This window comes from Myxocyprinus asiaticus, chromosome 10 (genome assembly GCF_019703515.2).
Source record: "Myxocyprinus asiaticus isolate MX2 ecotype Aquarium Trade chromosome 10, UBuf_Myxa_2, whole genome shotgun sequence".
NCBI classification, from domain to species: Eukaryota; Metazoa; Chordata; class Actinopteri; order Cypriniformes; family Catostomidae; genus Myxocyprinus; species Myxocyprinus asiaticus.
The window spans coordinates 50,615,310-50,641,146 of NC_059353.1; the positions used below are offsets into that span (position 1 = coordinate 50,615,310).

The 25,837-nt window shown below is 35.7% G+C and overlaps 1 protein-coding gene and 1 pseudogene across 1 annotated transcript in view; one reads left to right on the forward strand and one right to left on the reverse strand.

Annotated features, from left to right (window-relative positions):
* The window catches only part of LOC127446989 (epidermal growth factor-like protein 6), a 37,537-nt gene extending 14,835 nt beyond the window's left edge, over nucleotides 1–22,702 (forward strand). The window contains exons 8-12 of the mRNA XM_051708409.1: nucleotides 3,772–4,035; nucleotides 17,195–17,269; nucleotides 17,363–17,458; nucleotides 21,235–21,497; nucleotides 22,291–22,702. Of these exons, the coding sequence (XP_051564369.1) occupies nucleotides 3,772–4,035; nucleotides 17,195–17,269; nucleotides 17,363–17,458; nucleotides 21,235–21,497; nucleotides 22,291–22,392 (800 nt within the window). The 3' untranslated portion in view covers nucleotides 22,393–22,702. The remainder of the gene's footprint in view (nucleotides 1–3,771; nucleotides 4,036–17,194; nucleotides 17,270–17,362; nucleotides 17,459–21,234; nucleotides 21,498–22,290) is intronic.
* Nucleotides 14,936–16,058, reverse strand: LOC127447004 (protein FAM76B-like; annotated as a pseudogene).
* Nucleotides 22,703–25,837: the final 3,135 nt, after the last annotated feature.

The window sequence follows — 25,837 nt, forward strand, 5'->3', positions numbered from 1 at the left end:
CTGAGATTGTGTGTGTTTAGCATTGTGACTGAATTATTATTATGTTTTTAGTTTTTTACAAATGTAAAAAAAAGGTCTGTGTTATAGTCTCACCAGTTCATTTTTTTTGTGTTTTTAAGTGTGTTTGTGTGTGAGTGGGTGTTTATGATTTGAACTGAGGATGATTTAGAGTCTCACCCTGTAATTTCTGTCTGTTTTTTTTTTGCATTGTGGCTGATTTATTGATTATTTTTGACAGATAAAAAAAAATTGCTCAGTTTTTTGGTCTTTCCCATACATTTTCAATGGTCGGTCAATTTTGGCCATGAATACAAAAGGCGTTGCCTTTTTTTAACATCCACTTAGACTTATCGAATCAAGCCCAATTTATTTTATTTATTTATTATTTTTTTTTTTGGGTGTTCAGATGGCAAATGGAAGAAAAGTCACCAAGTCTTGTACTGCTCAGATAAAGGAAACCATTTGTATTAAATGAGGAAGATTTATTTAGGTCAAGAATGACCGAAAACCATAGGAGGGTTAAGAAAAAGAACAAAAGATATAAAGGAAACAAAATCTGAAGCAAACCTTAGCAGTCCCAAAATCCATTTCCTTTCAAGAGCTTTCTGAGTTTCACAGGTGTGCGATTTAAATCCCACCTGTGTAAATATTCATTTTTGTACCAAGCCAGCAAGAAAATTATTTATTTCTTTATAGACAAATAAATGTCAGCTCCAAATGGCAAGAAAAATCACAAATGAGTCTTCTGCTTCTCAGATGTGTCTCCTGAGAAAAAGACTCCAATAATCTCACATGTGTCTCTTCTAGAGTTTCACAAGATATCTCAACAATGTGCTCAGATTTACCACAGATCAAAAGTCAGAGATATCAATATGAACTCATTATTTTTATAGCTCTTTACTCTTACTGTGTGTCAGCAATCGACTCATTTGAGTCTGTTTTTATGTCTCCAAAGCTATTTTAGGTGAATCATCTGCGACCAAGTCGAAACTGCTCTGGAACATAATTGAGATCTCCACTGAGTCTCCTGAGCTTTGAAAGAGTATCCATGATATATGCCTTTAATATCTCCTTCCCGGAGAGCTTCATGTGAATTTCCTCTGTGTTTTTGTAGTCAAACCTTTTTATCACAGATCCTGGGATGCTGATAAAGGCAGTACTCGTGAGTTTCTCAACGGTGAGAGCATTTAGAGGCGCAGCCAAACTGTTTCATGGCTGTATAAGGGAAAGGAAGTTGCCTCAAAGCTCCTCTCTTGACTGGTACAAAAGTAAATGCAAAACAATGTTCAAATCAGGAGTTAGAGGGAACTTCTGCTGTATCTCCCTACTGTACTTAGTGCTTTGCAAATGCCACCCAATGCACCTTAGTGAGGGAAGACATTTTAATTTACTTACCAAGCTGTGATGGAGTGCTTTCTTCGAATTGATTGTTAAAATACATGCTCTTAACTTCAGAAAACATGGATTGTCATAATTAGATGTTATTGAACAGATTTTTTTTGTGTGTCCCTCACAGCCTTCATTCATATCAATTTATCATGAAAATTACGTGACTGGCAACATTTTTGCAAAATGATATTACGTGGTTCCTTAAATGTATTCCGTTCTGAGGTGTATTGTCCACTGTGTGGCGCTAAAAGCGAGTGAAATGTTCTCTCAAACAGATTAGGTTAAGGTTAATGCTCTATCGAGTTTTAAATCAACAAAACCGACCGACCTCCCTAACCTAAACCTTAAACCTAAACCTAACCAATAGTGTCAGAAAAAGCAAATGTGAGATGAAAAACACAATTAAGGTCATTTTGTGGTGCATCTATGACACTTTAGGCTCACGTGTGGACTCACGTGCTCTTCAGGACTCAAACCCCGCTCCTTTACATCACAAGTGCAATGCTCTATCAGTTGAGCCGTGCAATTTGATCACACTCGAACAAGCTTATAAATGTAGTTAAACGTTAAAACGAGTCATGTACTATAGTAAAAGTGTTTAGATGTCATTATATAGCATTGTGTGAGGAACAGAGCGAAAAATAAGTGTTTATGATCTGATAATCTGCCGTTTTACTCGTGATTTGTGTGAAAGTGCATAAAAGTCATTGTTGCTGTAACACCTCTAGTGTTTGTTTCACCAGGAAACTGCCACGATACAACGAGCCATGTGAAAATAATTTTGCAAAAATCTTGGGCTGTCGATTTAAGCTGTTAATTCAGTGTGATTAATTATATGAAAAAATAACTTGTTTAAAAAAGTATGCAGTTAATTGTTAGGAATCTTCCTACCATCGGAGCAGTTCAAGCTTGAAGTACCATGTTTTTGCGAGTCTCTGTCAGCGGCAGGGGGCAGTAAGCGCAGCTCCAGCTCTACAGGCAACGCGCAGCTGTATAGACAACAAACCACAGCATACAGCACAAAATGAGGACGTGTTTTGCATTCAAACACAGCTGGACGGAGCACAACTCCAAATGCAGGCATCTCAAGACGTATTTTTCTACGTTTCAAACTACGTTTAACTTGACACAGCATCCTAATACGCTGTTTAATTCAATGTGAGATGCTCCAAAAGCGTCTGTCTGACGCATGCACATCTTTAGAAAAGCCCTTATGGTAAGTACATATGGAAAAATAATAGATTGCATTCTAAAGCAACTTTCTGTATTATATTAAAGTTTTAATAGTCTGCCGGAATAATGTAATGTATATTTTAATTATCTGAATTATTATATTTACATATTTATATATACAGTAATTATTTATAATTATTTAATCATTCTATATTGATATATTTTTATTTGGGGGCCTTTCTCTAGAAATACTGATACATGTGATTAATTGCGATTAATCTGATTAGTTGATATATGATTTATACGATTAAAAATGTAATCGATTGACAGCTCTAATAGTAACATGATTCTATGAGACATGGTTGGGCGTCTTCCTTGACTAATCTCCATAATTCTGTTTTGACATTTGCAATTGGCTTCATCCACTGCAAATTTGCCCTGTGCTTCGCATGAAACAGTTTGCTTTATTCCAAAACTCATGCAATTGTAGCCTCAATACAACAATGCTGCAATTGCATAAAACAAATTAGCATTTGGCTTTTATAAAACCTTTGAAAGAAGGTCTTTCCATGGCTTTAGACTACAGCAGTCTCGCTCCCGAACATCTACGTAAATCAGTGCACAAGATCCTATCCCAGTTCTCTCATGCATTGTCACACAGTACCAACATTGCTTATCATACAAAATCCTTATAAAATGTGTTGATATTCCCAGAATTTTTGTTTTTTCAATGTCTCATAAATTTAAATGGTTTCATGCTCTCAGCAACCAATAACTCACTGCTCAAAACACATTGTGATCAAAACAAACTGCTTATTCTCACTGCAAGTGAATCTGTATTTATTGTTGTCTGGGTGGAATTTTCTTTTCCTTTGTGTAGCATTGTTGATGGTTTTTAAGGATGAGTTCATGTCACACAACCTGTCCATGTTGACATAAATTTTGACATACTTTTACCAAGTGAATTTACAGCAAAATACTGTAGAGTTTGATTGGACACACAGCCTTTGAGGTCAGCAACAAAAGATGTGGGAAGCATTTTTCTCCTTGCTTATCTTAATTGCAGTATGCTTAAATGTGTTTTTATTATTTACATTTAGCATTGTTCTTCCCTGCTTTCCAAGACCTGCCACCCACCAATTGAGAACCACTTTGTTGTCGAAAAGCATTTGATTGCAATTTTGTAAAATCTTTTTTATGGCTCTGCAGCGATTCCTGATGCCCCCAACATGCTCCGTATTCTAGGGGGCAAATTTGACAACACCATCCCAGAGCCTATGGTGACCAAGACTCCACGACATCACATGCAACCCTTCGACTATGATGGCGAGGTCTACATCGGCCCTTCAGATGAAACACCATTGTTTTCTGAGGAAAAGAAGTTTTACAATGAGGAAGATGAGGAGGAAGAGGGAGAAGACACAGGAAATCAGCTGGAAGGCGAGGAGCTGAACGCCAGAGGAGATGTTTTCTGTGAGTTATCTTCAGCTCTCACTATAAATACTCCCTCCTCTTCATACTGTTGACATGGATGTTCCTTTTAAAGGGCACGTATGGCGATCCCTTGTGATGTGAGTAATGTGCTGACTCAAGTCATAGCAGAGGAAAGTAAAGTTGATATGCATAACAAAATATATTTGGTTACACTTATAGAGCACAACAGTCGGGTTCCAGAAGTAAAAATAATATTTATTTTCTCCTAAGGTGAACTGATTGTTAACAATAACTTATAAACATTTAAAGACAGATCTACCATGAGCTTGGCTTGTTAATTGATGGTACATGCTTCTGTTGAAGCCATCAGAAAAAAATCTTCTTTAATAGCAGTATTCCTGGTGAAGAACTACACTACCCATGATCCTGAAGAGAGATCCACCAGTCAGAGAATCACATCAAAAGAGCTCCGCCCACTCCCATGATGCACTGTGAATGATACAATCGAGTCGCTCTCCGTACACTCTCAAACTACTTATTTATTTGTAAATAACTGAATATTTGACATTGAACTTATAGTTTTAGTTTTATTTAGTTTTATATTTTTCCATTGTTTTAATTTGATTACATCATTGACAATGCTTCATGGGATTGTAGTTCATTCCTTCATTAAATATGTTAAGTCTTTTATCTTTGTCTTTTTGTCTGATTTTCAGATACTTTTTAGTTTCAAATCAAAGTTTGTGATGTTGTGATTCACCTCGGAGCTGGTTGTTTTGGTTTATGGCTTACAACTCTTTCATGAAGGATTTTATGAAATCCCTATGGAAAAAATTATTGGGAAAAATACTTTCGGTACCAAGACAGCTGAAAAAGTAGATGGCCAATGTTGTGCACTATTAAAGCAAAAATGCACAACAAAAATCAGCTGCAAAATATAAATGTGACCTACTTCATCATTTTGATTCACATTGACCCAGAATCACATTTTGCATTTTATGCAATGAAGTAAAAAGTTCTCATCTTTCTTACTGAAAACTGAGATATAATCTTTTAAACGATGGCTGTCACAAAACTCTAAAGACTCTAAAGATTACAATATCAGTCATTATTTTTCAGCTTGAAGATTTATTCATGCATACATTAAATAATTAAGACATAAATAACAGTTAAAAAATACTTCCGGAACCCAGACGACTGAAAATTTGTAACTAGTAGCACCAAATAAATAAAAAAGTAAAAAAAATAATATATATATATATATATATATATATTTCTAGATCAAATAGTTTTCCTAAAAATGAATGTTCACATATGTGGACAGCGGGACCAAGTTGTGAAATTTTAAATAACACCAAGCTATAGAAAGTCATATTTATTTTTATCAAATAGTTTATGATGTGTCCAGGAGTGTTGATTATTCATGTTTCTGAGACGTTACAGACATTACATCAGAAATTAGCATAATTAATTCAGATTCAAAGTAATGCCCAGCATCATCCAATCACTGTCAGTCATGTTAAAATAAAATGATACATTATAAATTCTGAATCTATGTACTGATTATCATTGTCACATGAATGAGTGAATGCACTTAGCTGCATAGAGAGCTATAGGATGCTCCCTTGCTCCCTATTTAGTGAATGACTTAACCTCCAGTGTGCTGTCTGTCTGCACTGGTCTCAGAACAGTTTGAAATGCACCTTATTTTCATCCTAACTCCATATAAAGCCTCTGAAAGCAACATTTTTCAGCTTTTGGATGAACTAATTTATTCTCAATGTAAATATAGGATTTCTAAGGAAAGTATGCGCTAAATTACACATTAGTGTACATTGTGTTTAACTCCAATTTTTAAAATGGCATATCGGATGAAACTAGAGACTCTAATCTTTTGACTCAAACAGGTTTTAATGTAAAAATTTAATTAGGTTTCTTACCAGATGTAATTTTGTTGCCGTTTCTCCCAAAGACAAACTCCGCTGTGGTCAGCGCCATGTTGTTGTGTCACATGACACAAAAGTTTAACCCTTTACTGACAGCACAGAGTGTCCTGAACTGACATCAGTCGGATTAAATTAATTTAAATTATACGTTCTGTATAGTGAAGCCAAAATGCAACGTCCACGCATGGGGTCACACAAGGTTGTAGTTTGAATTTCATGACAGCACTGACATCATTTGAAAGCTGAAACTATGTTTAATCAAAAACAATAAAAAACCCAAATTTCAAGTTTTTCCAAAAATGGCCCATTGTGATTTCTGACTCATTTCTGATGGAGGGAGTCACAATAATTCACACCCTACTGGCATCTTTACTGTAAACTTCATTGGCATGTTAAAAATCCAAATTATATAAGGCTCAAGATTTAAAAATCCATTCAAGAAATTTTGTGCAGCTTGATCTGAAGATAATCTAGAGCAAACTTTGGTGTAAATTGGACAAAAGTTTTATTGGCACTAAAAAGTTTGAGCGTATGACCCCCAGATGGGTCAGGGGACTATTCTGACCCCTTCCAACCATTGTGCCAAAGTTCATAACTTTCCTCCAAATGGTTCTATGGGATGTCAGCAAAAAGACTTTTGGTGCTTGGCCCCTAAATATTCAAAATAAAGCAAAAGCTCTTTAATATCTTCAATGGAATTCTAGATGGGGTCAAAGTCGAACAGCATCTTTATTGTCCTGCTATCCATAATATTTAGAGTTTTTAATATTTTGCTCACACCATTCTGGTATTTGGATAAATACAAGAAGACAAAGGAAAGGAGGTCTGGTTTACATTTATGCATTTGGCTGACACTTTTATCCAAAGCGACTTACAGTGCACTTATTACAGGGACAATCCCCCTGGAGCAACCTGGAGTTAAGTGTCTTGCTCAAGGACACAATGGTGATGGCTGTGGGGATTGAACCAGCAACCTTCTGATTACCAGTTATGTGCTTTAGCCCACTACACCACCACAACTCTGGTTTCAGTTCACCGACCTAAAGACATGCTCAAACTTGAACTTTGGTGCCACATTTATTTAGTTTAATGATGCACAGATCATAATGCTTCATAAGACATTGATTAAACAACTAGAGTCATATAAATTACATTTATGATGCCTTTTTGTGCCTTATGTCCTTTTTGGAGCTTGAAAGTGTTAGACCCCATTGACTTGCACTGTAAGGACATTCTTCAAAATATCTTAGTCTGTGTTCTGCAGAAGAAAGAAAGTCATGTCAGTTTGAGACAGCATAAGGGTGAGTAAATGATGAGAGAATTATCATTTTGGGGTGAACTATTCCATTAAAGTTTCCCTGAAGAGAGGCGAAGAGCTGGATAAGTGGCAGGATAAGTGTTAATGTTTAATGTAGGAGGAAAATAACTGGTTGTCATGAAATAACTGCTTATTAAACTCGTCTCATGTGATCGGAGCGGATGTACAGTAGGTGTGGAATGCATCAGAACACCATTATTCTGGAGATTTGATTATGTGGTTGCCAATACTAGAAATAAACGAACCAAAAAGGAAACTGGAGGGTTATTATGGATTTTGTAAACTGGCTTTTGGCCATTTTTCCACCACAAAGTGGCTTTGGTGATCACAAAGTTGAGTGTCATTGTTTTTGACTAATTAAAAGTCCCACCCTGGTCTCATATAGAATCATGTTACTATAGTACTTTTTTGCAAGATGATTTTAACATGGCTCGTTGTACGTATCGTGTCAGTTTCCCGGTGAAATTAACACTATAACAACAATGACTTTTATTCACTTTCACACAAACCACGTGTAAAACGGCTGATTATCAGTTCATAAACACGTACTTTTCACCCTGTTCCTCACGCAATGCTATCTTATGACATCTAAACACTTTTACCATAGTGCATGTCTCATTTTAACGTTTCCATTACATAATCAACTACATTTACAAGCGTGTTCAAGTGTGATCAAACTGTGCAGTAGCTCAACTGATAGAGCATTGCACTTGTGATGTAAAGGACTGGGATACAAATCCTGAAGAGCACGCAAGTCCACACGTGAGCCCAAAGTGTCATAGAAGCACCACAAATTGACATTCATCTCACATTTGCTTTTTCTGACACTATCAGTTAGGTTTAGGTTTTCGGTTTAGGGTAGGGAGGTTGGTTTTGTTGATTAAAAACTCAATAGAGCATTAATATGTTTGGGAGAACATTTAACTTGCTTTTAGCACCACACAGTGGAAATTTCACCTCAGAACTGCCGCGAAACGTGTAATGAACCACGTGATGTAATTTTCCAAAAATGTCGTCACAGTCGCATAATTTTCATGAGCTCAGACTCAAAAGTCTCCAAGCCACTTTAAACTTCTTGCCTATTTCCAGTCTAATAATTTATGTCTATTATTCATATTTTTAACATTGGAAACACAATTAACATAGAGGAATTTTAAATTAATGGGCCTCATTCATGAAACACGAGCAGAACGAATTTTTGTGTAAACTGTTCGTAAAGCTGTTCTTACGTAAATTCTCAGATTCATGAATTTTTTCGTATTTCCAAAACGTTAGTCGGTACGAACGAAATTTACACCTGCTCCCGACTATGTGTAAATCGTGTGTAAGACATCAGAACGTGTTGAGTTCTTGCAGGCAAACTGTCATGATTACGTTTGGATAGAAGTTAAATTAAATAAGTAATGAAAAAATTAATAAATACTAATAATTAAATGAGTGATATTAACCGTAAAAAAAGACGAAGAAGAAAAAAAGCTTTGTTTTCTTTTCAAACTATACCCTACACTTATTTAGAAACTTTTCTTTACCGCTTGAATTTATTTTTTCAAAGTATAATTGTTTTCTCAACTTATCGTTTTTCCAGCAGAAGTGCTTGATTTTTCTCGAAAAATGTAATGCCCTCTAACGTGACTGGTTGGACAGTCTTTATATATGATATGAGCTCTATAAATTAGGTTTTATAATTTAATAGGCATCAGTAAATCACGTTCAGTTGATAACGTATGGTCAATGCTAATGCTGTTAAACCTATAAATAAACACATCACGGGCAGGTGCGTACACAATACAACGAGGAAACAATAGAAAGAGCCTGCACATTGTCGAATAGCTTGTAAATCTGTGATATCATCTGCCGTTTCGGTCAAAGATCTTCTTCAGGCATTCTAGTAATTTACAGAAGTGAAAGTATATCACTGTTACCATCATGATTAACTCGAGAAGTTTCACAAATGATGCTGGCGATGCGCTGAACTGAACCAGAGAAGGTTAATGGTGGTGAACATCCTCCTCTCATTTTTTACACTCATGTCAAACCACTTTTATTGACTTCTTGAACTGTTTGGTTCACAAAAGAGCATCATATGACAGCAAAAACATGCGATGACAGTACATCCTCACTTTCTTTTAGTGTTTGCTAAATCGCTAACTGGAGTGGTGGTGGCGTAGTGGACTAAAGCACTGAATTGGTAAGCAGAAGGTTGCTGGTTCAATCCCCACAGCCACCACCATTGTGTCCTTGAGCAAGGCACTTAACTCCAGGTTGCTCCAGGGGGATTGTCCCTGTAATAAGTGCACTGTAAGTCGCTTTGGATAAAAGCATCTGCCAAATGCATAAATGTAAATCAAAGTTTTAACGATGTGAATGCACTTCGTCCATAGAAATAATTTCACTACTGTTCCACATAGATGTTTACTAGCGAGTCTGGTGCGTTCCTTGTATGCCATTTACATGGGCGTGGATTATGATAATTGTGAATGAACGTGCACACGCCCTCTATTTATGAATGTTTGGAATTCACAAACAAACACACGTTTTACTACCATTTTACACGCAAATTACTCATAAATTTATGAAAGTTTCATGAATGAGGCCCAATGTGTGTATTTTTAATTGATTTTGGCCACGCACAGGAAGAGGAATTATTACATAAAAGGAATTAAAAGCTAGATGTGTGAAGTTTGTCAAGACAAATTTTAATGTTTGTTTGACCTTGTCTGAAAGTGTAAGACTAATTAAAAATATATACAGTATGTTTGAAGGTTACAGATAGATAAATAGAAAGAAACAAAGAAAGAAAACTATGCAAGAGAGAAACTTAACGCAGATTAAAGGGTTTGTTTAAATTTGAATTTTTAAATTCAATTGTTGGAGTTTTAATAGTCTTGGCCCATTTGAACATTCCGTCAGTGTAAGTCTATGGGATTTTGGGGATTTTTGATCACCTGTTCTGTGAAAACCGTAAATCCAATCAGTTCGAAAAGTCATAGTAACTTGAGTCAGAACAGTCTGAAGGTCTGTGCCAAGTTCAGTGGAGGTGACTTTCAGAAATATAAGTCCATGTCTGTAGAATAACAGTATGTTGACTTTGTTAAAGCATGTGCAAATAAATGATGTCATGAAGGAATGCAGTTCATTCTTCATAAACTCACCCTTAATCTCTCAACAAGACAAAACTACAGAATCTCCCCTCTGTCCTTGAGACTGTCAGAGAGAAGGCAGGAGGATACAAGCCCGAGACATACATGAGCTCTGGGGAGACATTCCTCCTCAGGGCCCGTTCCCTTGCCGGAAAAACCTGAAGCCTGTTATTAGAACATCTGTTTGACAGTGTGAGGCTCAGTGTCTGTCATCAGTCCAGCAATCTTCTATAAACCCCCGGTTTCTCTTTCAATTAGCCTGAGAACATCAGAGCTTCAGTCAGACTGCACTTACAGACATGAAGCTGCAGGCAAGTGTTCACTTGCACATCCAAAAAACCATTCTTATTTTCTCCATAAGAGGAGATATTTGCTTTCTAGTTGGGTTTTCATTTCTTAAAAAGAAGATAAATCATGCTTGTAATGTTTGCAATGCAAAACTGTATTGATATTCCTCACACATTTGGTTAGAATTTGTACCAAATTTGTACTCTAACCCAAAGTATTCTGCAATGAATTCAGCTTGAACTACTTAGTCAATATGAAAAATCTAAATTGAATTATTCATAATGCACTTTCTTGGTTTTATTGTGAACGATTCATCAGTGCACATTATTCCAAAGAAAACATTTCTGTCTTCAGTATAAGCTTCTGAAACGACTTTCCTTCCTAATTTTTGGTTTACCCTTTAAGCTCGGATGAGCCCGCAAGTAAATAAAATAATTGTCAAAATATTAATAACTTCAGTCTTGACCAACACAGAATAGCTTTCGTTTGAAAGTTTAGAAGCTCTACTTTATAATACATGTAGACATTATGACCAAAACTGAACAAGTGCTTTGAAATTTGCAGACAAATCAGAAGTGTTCCATTTTGATCATTTATAAAAAAAACAATTTGCACTGTACATATTATTACAATCAGTAAAAACATCAAACTGATCAAATAGTCATGTGTCATATGTTGTTGGAAATCTCTCAAAGAGTACAATACAACCAGCCTATTTGTTTTACTCACAAAAATATAGCGAGTAATAGCTAAGTATATGTCTTTGACAATTATGTTGCTTATATGCCGCGTTTTCGCTTATAACTTCACAAAACATAAACGGAACATAACATATCACATACCATTACTTAGAGAAGGTGATTGTCTTTCAAACGAGCCCACACACAAGATAATCAGATGCATAGATCATTAGATAATCCACATGAAGCACAATGTTACATATGACCACCAGGAGATGGCGCCAAATACATGACACAGACTCAATGATGACTCAAATGACACAGAATGAAACTCATTCTGTGAAATCTCATTACTAAAATCATGTCTGCATGCTATACAAACCTTTAGTTATTGTTGTGTTTGCATGTGTAATTAGTTCTTATGTACAATTATTATGTTTTATTTGTTTGGAGAGGCTTTTGGACACTAAATTATTTTTGAAATGCTATAACTTTTGATTGCTTTGTCGTATCAACACAAACTTTTTCTCAGATACAGTTGACATGATTGGGAACAAAACAAAAGCAGTTTTTCTGAGCCACCACAGAGATATATAATGTCATATAAGAAAAATAAGAAAAAAAGTAAATTTTTGGCTAAATTGTTTTGTGATTTTCATCAGTTTCTTAGGCTGAGAGTCTCAGAATGTATCATAATCCATATCATAAAAAATTTAAAAGTTTTCTTTACTATGATACCAAACACTTTTTTTGTATGAGTTATAAGCCTTTAATTTTGGGTATGCCACTGAAAAAGGATATCTTTAAAAACACCTTCAGAGCTTAAAGGGTTAAACTACCGTCAAACTACTCATTTAAAAAAGTAGCCAGCTACACTACATTGCAGAAAATATTTTTAGATATAACCATCAGATGATATTCTTTAATTCTGCCATCAGTTCTGATTGTTTCAAGTCAGTGTTTGTGCTGCCTTAAAATTTTTAGTTGTTTCAACTTCAGAGGGAGAGTTGTTTATACAGAACATAAAGTTTTAAAGACTTTTTATTACCATGTAATATTATTGAAACTATAGAAGTAGTTAGGGCCATCTCATTGTTATGGGTAAAATAAACTGCTATTTGTTTTATTTATGAGTGTATGATCAAGTGTCAACAAACACAACAACCAACAGCATACAGAAAAGCAGCAAACAAATTTTTTTTTTTTTAAATAAGGCATTAACACTGAAATTTGCATAATTTATTCATGCCACAGTGCATGCTTGGAATCCGAATAAGTGAGCATGATGTGCATAGTCCTCTAATTTCAGCTGAATTATTTTTCAAAAACCTGTCACAAGTTCAGTAAACAAAAACTTGGATAGTTGAGTTATCTCAACAAGATCAATCCGGGGCAGTTATTCTAACTCTACATTTTAAATGATGATAACTAAATAATAAACTACAAACCTGATAGCTATATATTTAATTAGGGTGACGTCCAGATGAGAATCAACCATGATTTTACTACAGTAACCATATAAAATAGTATGGAATAGTACGGGAATATAGTAATCCACTACAAATGGCTAATTATTTATCTAAAATTGTAATCATATTACTTTACTAATTACTTCATTAAAAAGTAATCACATTACTAATTACTTAACTTTTAAGTTACTTTCTAAAACACTTTTCCACTAACAAATTCAAAATAATGTCTATATTTCTTGTTCATTGTTACACACAAGTCATACACTCAGCACCTCACATTTCTCCTTCACAATAACTCGTTATGGGGCAATAATTCATGTATTCTACATCAATAATATATTAGAAAACAAGCATAACCCTATAATGTACTTAAATTAATTGAAAGTCAGTAACTGTAATCAGATTACAAGTATTTAAAATGTAATTCATTACCAGTGTTGGGGGTAATTTGATTAGTAATAAGTAATTAGTTACTGTAATCTAATTACTTTTAGGCACAAAAAGTAGGGTAACACATTACATTTTATATTCTTGTAATCAGATTACAGTTACTGACTTTCAAAGAAAGTTATTACTTTTAAGTACATTACTTGGTTTACAAATATTTAAAAAAAAAATCATATTTATGTTTAACAAAATTAAAATGTGAATTCATATGTACGTCTGTTTGCGTTTCTGTGACAGCTGATGGGTGTGCGACAACGAACAAGGAAAAATAGATATTATTTAGTGTTTTAGAAAGTAACTTAAAAGTAAAGTAATTAGTAGTGTGATTACTTTTTCAATGATGTAATCAGTAAAGTAATCTGATTATAATTTTAGAGAATTAGTTAGTATTTTGTAATGGATTACTTTTTAGTAACTAACCCAACACTGTGTATTACACTACTTTTTTCACTAAAAAGTAATTATATTACAGTAACTAATTGTTTTGTAATTGCATTACGCCCAACATTGAGTACATCCACTGTATTTTTTATTACTGTGATAAACAGCAACAATTAACTAAATATTTAGCTTCAAATAAGATGGCAAAGTCCCTTTAAGGCTGCAAGGTGCTCAAGTGAATCAGTGAATCATATGTGTGAGCTAGTTCATTTACATGAACCGTCCAAAAGAACCAATTCACTAAAATGAATCGAAGTTCCCAATGTTAAATATAAGGGAATCGTTCGTTGTAACCAGTTCATTGACATGAACTGTCAAAAAGAACCGATTCACTAAAATTATTTGGTTTTCCCAAGTCATTTTTATTTGTATAGCACTTTTCACAACCAGTGGCGGATTTAGGCATGGGCAACATGGGCAGTTGCCATGGTTTAAGATTAGTAAACTAAGTAAGTGTTAAGGGTCAGTGTTTAAACAAAAGATTTTGTATGAACTGTAAGATTAATGAGTAATGTCTTTGAAGTTCATCCTGGATTAACTGCAGAAGTTCATATAGATGCATTGTCGTTTGTTGGTTGGCTGATGAAGGCTTTTGTTGGCAATTAATTGATAGTCTATATATTCCATTTTAAGAGTGTAGTCCATCATTAGACCAAGGTGATGCAGAGATCAGTGAGGTGCATCGCAGTTCAACCGGCAGGTCATTTCGGTGAGGTTGGGTGAGGTCTATCCTAAGTCCAAGGTTCAGTCAGTGGCATATGAAGTATCCCATGTCTTACAGTTGGAGTTGGCATCAGTTCATCCTCTGAAGTCCATCGTAATAGACTGAAGTGATGTCTGGCTGGCACCGGCTGCAGTTAGTCATCATCACTCAGAGACACGTAGCAGTGGAGTCCGACACCAAGCAGGAACGGAGCTGGATCTGGCCGGTTCTGATGACCTCGGGATATGAATCCCGAGGTTGAGACAGGGATACAAATAGAATAATATTAGCGTAGATGTCATTCAGATTTATACAGAGTTATAGATCATGATAAATGTTTCTGGTTGCGGCAGACCTAACTAAAGCAGCCTAATTGTGAGTTGAAGGATAAATTAGGTGTATGCCTGGCTGAATAGATGAGTCTTTAGTCTAGACTTAAACTCAGTGAGTGTGTCTGCATCCCAAACAGTGTTAGGGAGACTATTCCATAGTTTAGGAGCCAAGTATGAAAAGGATCTACCTCCTTTTGTGGATTTTGATATTCTTGGAATTATTAACAAGCCCGAATTAAAAACTGTGAGAAATGCAGGGTGAAGCTTTCTCACAGTAATGAAACATTGGGGCAAGGGGTCATGTGATGGCATGAGGTCATTGCTATGGTAACAGCAGTGAGCTACTGCTGCGGTCCAACTTCTTGCCTTTCGAAAGTGCAGCGACCTGTTTCATCAGCTCTCTGTTCTTTGCCTGTTGTTGCTCCATGGCCTCTTTATGCGCTTTCCCCATGCATTACCTGCATATTTGACTCCTGATAATGAAAATCTGCCTTCAACTCCATTAACTTCCTGTCCTTCTCCAAGGTGGTCTGGTCTCTCTGCTGAAGCGTTCGCTTCAGTGACATCACTTCCTCTTTCAGCTGGCTAATCAAGATGAAGTTATCCGTGCCTCCCGAATCCACTGACTGAGTGATTGAACTACTGTCTCCATTAGATGGCTTTGTCTCTAGTTTAGGTTTTTCTTTGCCGTTTCCTTTTGAATGCTCTGCATCCATAGTCCCTGATCCTGCTCTGGACTTAAAGTACCACTTATTTTGTGATGTGAACTGTGTCGGTAGTGTCTCTGATGTTCTTTCTCACTGAGGGAAGAAGAGTTGGAGTGGGAGAAGCCAAGGCCTTTGCGCTGCTCTTTTGTTTTCTGTAGAACTCAACGATATGACAGTGTGCAGAGCCAACACAAGAGCTTCCCATCCACCTTTCTTCTTCCTTAATCCTTCCTGTCGAAGGCACACTGCTGCTTGCACTGTTCGCAGGCCTGTGGAGGGCCATACTTCTTCTCAGAGTTGGTGCAGCGCTGACATTTGGTCCCAATGAACGCAGCAATGATGTTACAGTCCTGACATGGATTTGGCATCCCAAACTGTTTAACATTTTTTGCACATTTCTTGCATTTAGTGTTGGTTTTGCTCTCCTGCTGAAACTCGGACCTGCAGAAGGTGCATTTTACAATAGGATGTGCAATTCGACACTCCTTGCAGAGCTGCAGGCCCTGCAACAACTCCTCAAACAGGAGTCGCTGGTTACACTTGGTGCAGGCGTACAGGGCTGATGTGGCCATCATCAACTGAACAAAGTCAAAATTACCGCTACTGTTAAAAAAATACTTAAACTGGGGGCCTGGGTAGCTCAGCAATTAAAGACGCTGACTATCACACCTGGAGCCACGAGTTCAAATCCAGGGTGTGCTGAGTGACTCCAGTCAGGTCTCCTAAGCAACCAAATTGGCCCGGTTGCTAGGGAGGGTAGAGTCACATGGGGTAACCTCCTCATGGTCACTATAATGTGGTTTTCACTCTCGATGGGGCATGAGGTGAGTTGTGCGTGGATGCCACGGAGAATAACGTGAAGCCTCCACATGCGCTACGTCTCCACGGTAACGCACTCAAAAAGCCATGTGATAAAATGCGCGGATTGACAGTCTCAGACGCAGAGGCAACTGAGATTCTTCCTCCGCCACCCAGATTGAGGCGAGTCACTATACCACCCCCAGGACTTAGAGCACATTGGGAATTGGGCATTCCAAATTGGGGAGAAAATGGAGAGACATTTTTTATTATTTAATTAAATGATTTAAAAAACCAAGAGGGATCAATAAATTATGAACAATTTACTACATTTGCCTGATTAATATGTAATCATATAATCAAAAAAAGTAACAGTAATCTGATTATGAGTATTTTCAAATGTCATTTAATCTAATTACAAGTACTTGATTTTTGTAATCAGATTACATTATACAGATTACATGTAATCCGTTATTACCCAGGACTGGCTACAGCACAACTCAACAATTATATTGTGAAAACAGCTGAACTATTGTCACGCTATTGAGAAATTTAGTTACGTTTGTAACGTTGCTAATTTTAGTTGACTACTTCCCAAACAATGGTGTTATTGTGACATTTGCATACTGAATTGCTATTGGTCCTCTTTCTTACAACTATTTGCAGAATTGTGATTGGTTATGTCCTTCTTGCACAGCCAGCTCATTTTCACTCCAAAGACAGTATGTTCTTCACAAAATGCAAATGTTGTTTACATAATTTTCCTGTTGTAATTCCCACTGTTGACATGTGTTGATAGTGTTAGGTTCAAGTTTATTTATAAAGCACTTTAAAAACTACAGTGTATACCAAAGTGCTGTACATTAAGATCAAACAAAATAACAATTTGTGTTTTTTATGTGCCGTGTCTATTTTTGCTTTTCTAGTTCCAGACGACTTTGAGCCTGTTTATGGTCCAGACACAGAGCCGAAAGAGATTCAAGCAGCGCCACTGAGGGAAAGTAAGAGAGCATGAAATTCAACATGAAATCCATTGTAATAAGCATGTGATTAGTATGTACGTTTTTCAACAATTATGTGTTTTGTTTGATTAGGGTTCCTGACAGATTGTAATTTTGATCACGGTGCGTGTGAATGGGTTCAGGATAATGAAGATGATTTGGACTGGACCATCAAGTATCATAAAAATGGTACATATTCAACTCTGCTTAAATGTCCACATTTAAAATATCAGTTGTAACTATGTACAGCCAGGGGCGGTTTAAGGGTCAGTGGATATTCGGGACTGTGTCCAGACCTCTGTGAATACTTATAGGGCCGTCCTTTGATGTAATATCAGAATATAATACACTTTATAATAAAGGTTTAAATGTTACATCTGTGAGATGTCATTTATATAATAAATCTTTAAATATTACTAAAACTGAAACTAAACGATAACTTTTGTATTTGCCTCAGATACGCTCAAAGCAGTGTACATTTTTACACAGGTGTTTGTTTGGTCATAGTTTTAGTCTTTTGATGAAAACATCCTTTAAAATGTGTCAATATTTTTGCATGTCATTATCAATCATTTTAGTCGGTTTTACGGAAAATAATATAATTTAGTTGATGATAATGTGTAACAGCAAAAAAATAAAAAAAATGTAAAAATGACAAAAACAAGTATAAATCTATAACAGACTAAACTTTAATCAAATATTCAAACATTTAGAAAAAACGTCTAAACATTTTCTCAATTTAAACATGTATCAGACATATTCAAGATAGGCTACAAATACTGTCCAACTGAGCTTCGGAAATAAAAGCATATAATCAGTATACTGAAGTATTAACTACTCTTAAGTTAGCCTACTTAACTCTGAATTCTTCATGCTCTAGAAACATATTAATTTTCTGTGTTTAACCAGTTTAGGAAATGACGTTGTGTGTAGTTTATACAGAAACAGTGTATTCTCAACGCAAGTTACGCATATTCTGTTACTTAGTTCAAGTTCACCTGTACATTCGTTGTAATATTACATATATGTTGTGGATATTTTGATTTATCTCCATTTTAAAGTGGTTCATTTAGCTGGTGTTCATCGCGTTCAACTCATGCAGCTCACGTGGGGAAATAACAAACTGAACTGCTGGATTAGATGAATGCATTTCTAATATTTTCTTCTATAAACAGATGTTTCTCTAGATGTTTCTTCCCTTTATATCTTGCACTGTTAGTATCTTGCAGTGTTATTTTTCATCAACAGTATTCTTTAATACAAAAGTTTAACTATCGTCATGATTGGGGGTCTGGGTATCTCAGCGAGTAAATACGTTGACTACCACACCTAGAGTCGTGAGTTTGAATCCAGGGTGTGCTGAGTGACTCCAGCCAGGTCTCCTAAGCAACCAAATTGGCCCGGTTGCTAGGGAGGGTAGAGTCACATGGGGTAACCTCCTTGTGGTCGCTATAATGTGGTTCTCGCTCTCGGTGGGGCGCGTGGTGAGTTGTGCTTGGATGCCGTGCTACGTCTCTGTGGTAACGCGCTCAACAAGCCACGTGATGATGCGCGGATTGACGGTCTCAGATGTGGAGGCAACTGAGATTCAACCTCCACCACCCGGATTGAGGCGAGTCACTTTGCCACCACAAGCACATTGGGAATTGGGCATTCCAAATTGGGGAGAAAAAAAAAAAATTATCATCACGATTAACGTCTTTCTCTTCTTGTATGACGTTTTCATCAGCGATTTAGTTGACGAGATTAACACTGGCTCTAAGATCAGAATTTGCATGCTTTTAACACAATGTACTAATGTGATTTATTTATTTTTAAAACAATTTTGTCCCTTTTGGCTTTCCGTTGGCTTTCAGTTGACAGCTTTTTTCACGTAGCGTCCCAGGCTAGTCCCGGTCCGCTCTGTTGAGTGTTTGTTGGGTATAGAAACTTTCGGTATAGCCTTTATCAATAGTAGCGACCACAGGGCAGAATTGCGGTTGCTTTTAATGAACGGTTCATAACCACCCTATCTCGGGTTCAAATGATATCCCAGGGATGATGACGTGAAGATTTTTATGTTATATGACTGTATTTATGGTTTCAAGCGAGACATGCATACATGTGTCACAGTTCACAGAGTCTGAAAATGTTTTTATTAAATACCACAAAACATCCATTTATTTATAAAGAAATACATTTGTACATTCATAATGAATGAACAGAGTAAACAATAATAGCCTACTATTCGCATTGCTCTCATGACATTACTATTTCATTTAATCTTCATGAAATATTTTAAACCAACTTTAAATTGATAAATAAATGAACCTTTCCACCCCAGAGTTTGAGTATTTGGGAATCACTGTTTTAAATATTTTAAATATCGAGATATAGCCTCCAATTTGAGTGGAATGATTGGATAAGTGTTCACCGGTGACAAATTCATACAACAAAATAAATGACAGATGTGAGTTAAAATCTGGGGGCCCTCATCTGATGTGAATGCAATATAAACAAATAAAAAAAGAAAAACAACAAAAACAAACAAACCAGCAATTGCATTAAATGTCAAATGCAAACGGGAAATAAACATGTTGCAAATGCACCATCAATTAAAACACAATGTTAAAAGTAAAAAGACTCAATTTTGCTTCCTTGAACAATTTGCACCTGCTCATTTTTCTTCATGAATTGTAACACTTTACCTGAGAAATGCCTCGCAAACCACATCAGATACTTTCACTTTCATGTGTGCTTTCATACAGTCGATTAACATAAAACCATTTTCTTTGTTTCATCATCCCTAGGAAATCATTGGAACCCGAGGTAGGGTTGTTTAGATTAAGTATTTCTGAGGACTCGTTCATTAAAAGCAACAATAATTCCATCCTGTGGTCGCTGCTATTGATAAAGGCTATACCGAAAAGTTTCTACACCCAACAAACGCTCAACGGAGCGGACCGGAACTAGCCTGCTTGAAAAAAGTCCTCATTGATTTGGCGGGTGCTTTAAGTTAGTTTAGTTGAAAAAATATGGTGCCTATGAGGAAAAAAATAATTGCTAGATTTGACAAAGTTTGCACGGTTCATGGCGTCGTGTCTTAATAATAATAGTTTAGCAAAAAACGCAGATGTCCTGGCTTGTGACTTAAAGTTAGCACATCTGTACGTATTACTCACTGTTGTCAGGGTTACATATATTATTGTCTGGTACTTACTGCATCAGGAAGGACCAACTCAACACCGTTTCCAATATCTCAAGACCAAAGTTATTTTGACAGTTCATAAACACACGAGTGTCAACAACCTGCATGTGCAGCCAGGGTTGGGAACGTTACTTTTAAAATGTATTCCACTACAGATTACAGAATGCATGCTTCAAAATGTAATTTGTAACACATTCCATTAGATTACTCAGTAATGTAATCTCAATACTTTGGATTACTTCTTCAGCACTGAAACTATAAACAAGTGAAAAACGTGAAAAAAATCTGCCAGAACAGTAAAACAAAATAAACTACATGCTCTGAAAAAGCCTAAATATCTTAAGCAGTGAAGCTTCTGAGGTACAGGCTACATAGCTTAGTATTTCAATACGTAACGCCGTTAGTAACATGTATTCTGTTACTTCTCATCACTGTGCACAGCCCCCAACAAGATAACTTATGGGTACTAAATTGAGCCTTATTTTATATTATCAATACTGTAGAAAGACTGGTATGATTAATTTATATATATCACTTAATATTAAAATATATTTATATTTTAGTGTTAATTTAATACTGAATCACTGGTATGTTTTGATATCGATATTTGCTACAAGATGATAATAACATTCGGGGTTTAACCCCTTTTAGCCCACCCCTAGCACCGCCCATGTGTTCAGAAGAATTTTCCCATTTATTTTCTGATTCTTATGTAAAAGATGCCAGTAAATGTAATATGCTTTATCATTAGCCTTACTAGGCCCTTTCTTATTTTTAGGAAGAGAATACTACCTGGCTCTGCATGGTCTTATTGGCAACAGGAAGGAGCAGGCGAGGATGAAGCTGCTTCTGGATGATTACATGCGTCAGAGCGTCTTCTGTCTTAAATTCGATTACCGTATCCTGGGACTGAACATGGGCGTCTTACGAGTGACGTGGGACAGCAGTGCCTTTGCCATTTGGGAGAGAAGACAGAGTCACAACCAGGAATGGCAAACAGAAAATATCACAATTACCTGGACGGAAACAGCTCCAGAAGCGGTAAGGATCTGCCAGTCGCAGTTATCCAACAAAACGTGTGAGATTTGGGGTTTTTTTTCCGAATTGAGAAGCAGATCATTTATATTGAAATTCTTGAAACCAACTTATTATCTTTAAAGGTGAAGTGTGTCAATTCTGTACCAACAGATGCACCAAACAGAATTGCAAAAAACTAAAAAACAAAAGAACATTTCAGACACTCCCCTTCTCTACCATTGGTCAGGCAATTAGTTAGCCCCGCCCCCAAACTCACGCCATTGGCTGAGCCAGTGCTGTTTATGCCCGGCCCAGTCAGGCCACTCAAATAATCAGATTGCAATTCCGTTTTCTGCAACTAGTGGCACATAAGTTACTGATACGTTAATCTATATGGAATTAAAATGCAATTCACCCCAATTTTGGAATTAATTTCCATTTTGCTGCAATAAACATTAGAGTAATTCACTCCCTGTCATACCTACTGGAGGGGCATCAAAGGGCGCTTAAAGTCAACATGAAACAGCATGTAAAACTAATCTTACTTCTGCAGTGTGATGTAGTTTGAAGTGATATTCAACAAGAAAGAAATGTAGGGAGGAACTTGATTTTATTCATCAGGAATTGACTGGATGGTGAAGAGTTGTCTCTGTAAGACAAGTAATAAGATCTTGAACTTTGTATTGCCATTTTTGATACAGTATATTCATAATTTGATTTTCCCTAACTATATTTAGCTCAACACATTTAGCCAATGTGTAAACAAATCATTGGCATTGAATGAAAATAATTGAGACTGTATTTCTTATTTCTTCAGCTCATCTTTGAGGCCGAGCGGGGGAAGTCAGTCACTGGAGAAATTGGGCTGGATCATGTAGTGCTCTTCTCAGGACCCTGTTCAGATGATAAAGTCTTTTAAGGGCACCACAATGGACATCATCTTGTGTTTGTGTATGTGTGCCCTGTTAAATCATCTTGACAGCAACAAAAAAAGACAGATCTTGCTGTTGCTCTTATAATAATCAGGTTATAACCTGTATATGCATATGAAAACAATGAGGATACGTTCATGAAAGTGTTATTAATATTATGCTCTTCAGTTTTCTGAAAGGTTTGTTGGTAGTTACCATTCACTATTTGTATAATTATATAAACATTTTAGCATTATAACAGCTGTAAATTTTGCTTTAATTTTGCCTTGCATTAAAATGTTTTTAAGAGTTTCAACATTTTTGCAAATTTCTTGTGATTCTTTTTAATAGTTAAATTCCAAACCAGTATTGGGGAGAAAATGTAAACGTGCTGCCCAATTTTCAGTAATTAACACCACTAAGTTGAGTTTTCTACTTAAGGTACATTTACATTTATGCACATGGAATTTAGGGGAAAAAACACATATATATATTGGTAAACACACTTTCCCATGTGATGTGTCTAGAGCTAGGGTTTTCAGCAGGGGTCCATGAAGGTACTGCAGATCATAGGCATTGCTAGAACCTATTTAGGAGGGCCTCAGCCCCCCTAAAGTTAATCTCAGCTGCCCTAAAAATCTGTTACTTTGCAATCAGCACACACATTTTTTTTTTCAACAGTGGCAGCCGCAGCACTACGGAAGGCCAAATGATCTTTTAATGTCCCCAGCGTTACTCGTAATAATTTTTAAATTTTATTAGTAAGAGTTACAATTAGAGATTGTCATATGTTGCCATTGACTCCCATTCATTTTTAATTACAGAGCTCTACAACTGAAATTTTACTAGTAAGAGTTCCAAATAGACAGCGCTCTGACTAACTTTTTACTAGTAAGAATTCCAATCAGAGAGCTCTACAATTAATATTTACTTCTCATATGACTCCAATTCATTTTTAATTACATAGCTCTACAACTGAATTTTTACTAGTAAGAGTTCCAATTAGAGAGCTCTATAATTGAATATATACTTGTCATATGTTTCCATTGACTCCAATTCATTTATATTCACAAAACTCAACAACTGAATTTTTACTAGTAAGAGTTCCAATTATAGAGCTCTACAATTGAATATATACTTGTCATATGTTTCCATTGACTCCAATTCATTTATATTCACAAAACTCAACAACTGAATTTTTACTAGTAAGAGTTCCAATTGGAGAGATTTTCAACTGAATATTTACTTGTCATATGTTTCCATTGACTCCCGTTCATTTTTAATTACATAGCTCTACAACTGAATTTTTAGTAGTAAGAATTCCAATTAGAGAACTCTACAATTGACCATTTACTTTACATATGTTTCCATTGACTCCCGTTCATTTTTAATTACATAGCTCTACAACTGAATTTTTACTAGTAAGAATTCTAATTAGAGAGCTCTACAATTAAATATTTACTTCTTATATGTTTCCATTGACTTCCATTTATTTTTAACTACAGAGCTCTACAACTGAATTTTTACTAGTAACAGTTCCAGTTATAAAGCTCTCAAACTAAATTTTTACTAGAAGAATTCCAGTTAGAGAGCTCTACAGTTGAATATTTACTTGTCATGTGTTTCCACTGGCTCCAATTAATTTTTAATTACAGAGCTCTACATCTGAATTTTTACCAGTAAGAGTTCCAATTAGAGAGCTCTCGAACTTAACTTTTACTAGTAAGAGTTCCAATTAGAGAGCTCTCGAACTTAACTTTTACTAGTAAGAGTTCCAATTAGAGAGCTCTCGAACTTAACTTTTACTAGTAAGAGTTCCAATTAGAGAGCTCTCGAACTTAACTTTTACTAGTAAGAGTTCCAATTAGAGAGCTCTCGAACTTAACTTTTACTAGTAAGAGTTCCAATTAGAGAGCTCTCGAACTTAACTTTTACTAGTAAGAGTTCCAGTTAGAGAGCTCTCGAACTTAACTTTTACTAGTAAGAATTCCAGTTAGAGAGATCTACTATTGAATATTTACTTGTCATATATTTCCATTGACTCCCGTTCATTTTTAATTACAGAGCTCTACAACTGAATTTTTACTAGTAAGAGTTCCAGTTAGAGAGCTCTCGAACTTAACTTTTACTAGTAAGAATTCCAGTTAGAGAGATCTACTATTGAATATTTACTTGTCATATGTTTTCATTGACTCCCATTCATTTTTAATTACAGAGCTCTACAACTGAATATTTACTAGTAAGAGTTATAATGAGAGAGAGCTCTAAAATTGACTATTTACTTGCATTTGTTTCAATTGACTCCCATTCATTTTTAATTACATGGCTCTACGGCTGAATTTTTACTGGTAAGAATTCTAATTAGAGAACTCTACAATTGACCATTTACTTTACATGTTTCCATTGACTCCAATTCATTTTTAATTACATAGCTCTACAACTGAATTTTCACTAGTAAGAATTCTAATTAGAGAGCTCTACAATTGAACATTTACTTCTTATATGTTTCCATTGACTCCCATTAATTTTTAATTACATAGCTCTACAACTGAATTTTTACTAGTAAGAGTTCCAATTAGAGAGATCTGCAATTAAATATTTACTTCTTATATGTTTCCATTGACTCCCATTTATTTTTAATTACAGAGCTCTATAACTGAATTTTTACTAGTAACAGTTCCAGTTTTAGAGCTCTCTAACTACATTTTTACTAGTAAGAATTCCAGTTAGAGATCTACAGTTGAATATTTTTACTTGTCATTTGTTTCAATTGACTCCCATTTATTTTTAATTACATAGCTCTACAACTGAATTTTTACTAGTAAGAATTCTAATTAGAGAACTCTACAATTGAATATATACTTGTCATATGTTTCCATTGACTCCCATTTATTTTTAATTACATAGCTCTACAACTGAATTTTTACTAGTAAGAATTCTAATTAGAGAGCTCTACAATTGAATATATACTTGTCATATGTTTCCATTGACTCCCATTCAGTTTTCTAATTGACATATTGCTGACTACAACTGAATGTTTGCACTAGTAAGTAATTCTAATTGCCAGAGAGCTCTACCAATTCGAAGCGCGATATTACTTTACATGGATTTCCATTGACTGCCAATTCATGTTTAATTAGCATGAGCTCAATAGCAACTGAATTTTCAGGCTAGTGAAGAATTCATAATTAGAGAGCTCTGACACATTGAACGATTTACTTCTTATATGTTTCCATTCGACTCCCATTAATTTTTAATATACAGTAGTCTGCTGACCAACTGAAGGAGAGGAGTGTGTCTTACGTTTTATTTGGTAAGCATGTTCAGCAATTAGAGAAGGGTCAGGATGCAATTAAAGGTGCACTTAGTACTTCTTATCATGTTTCCAAGTTTGACTCCCAATTATATTAATTGTAATTTTACAGTAGCTCTATGAAATCATGACCATTTTTA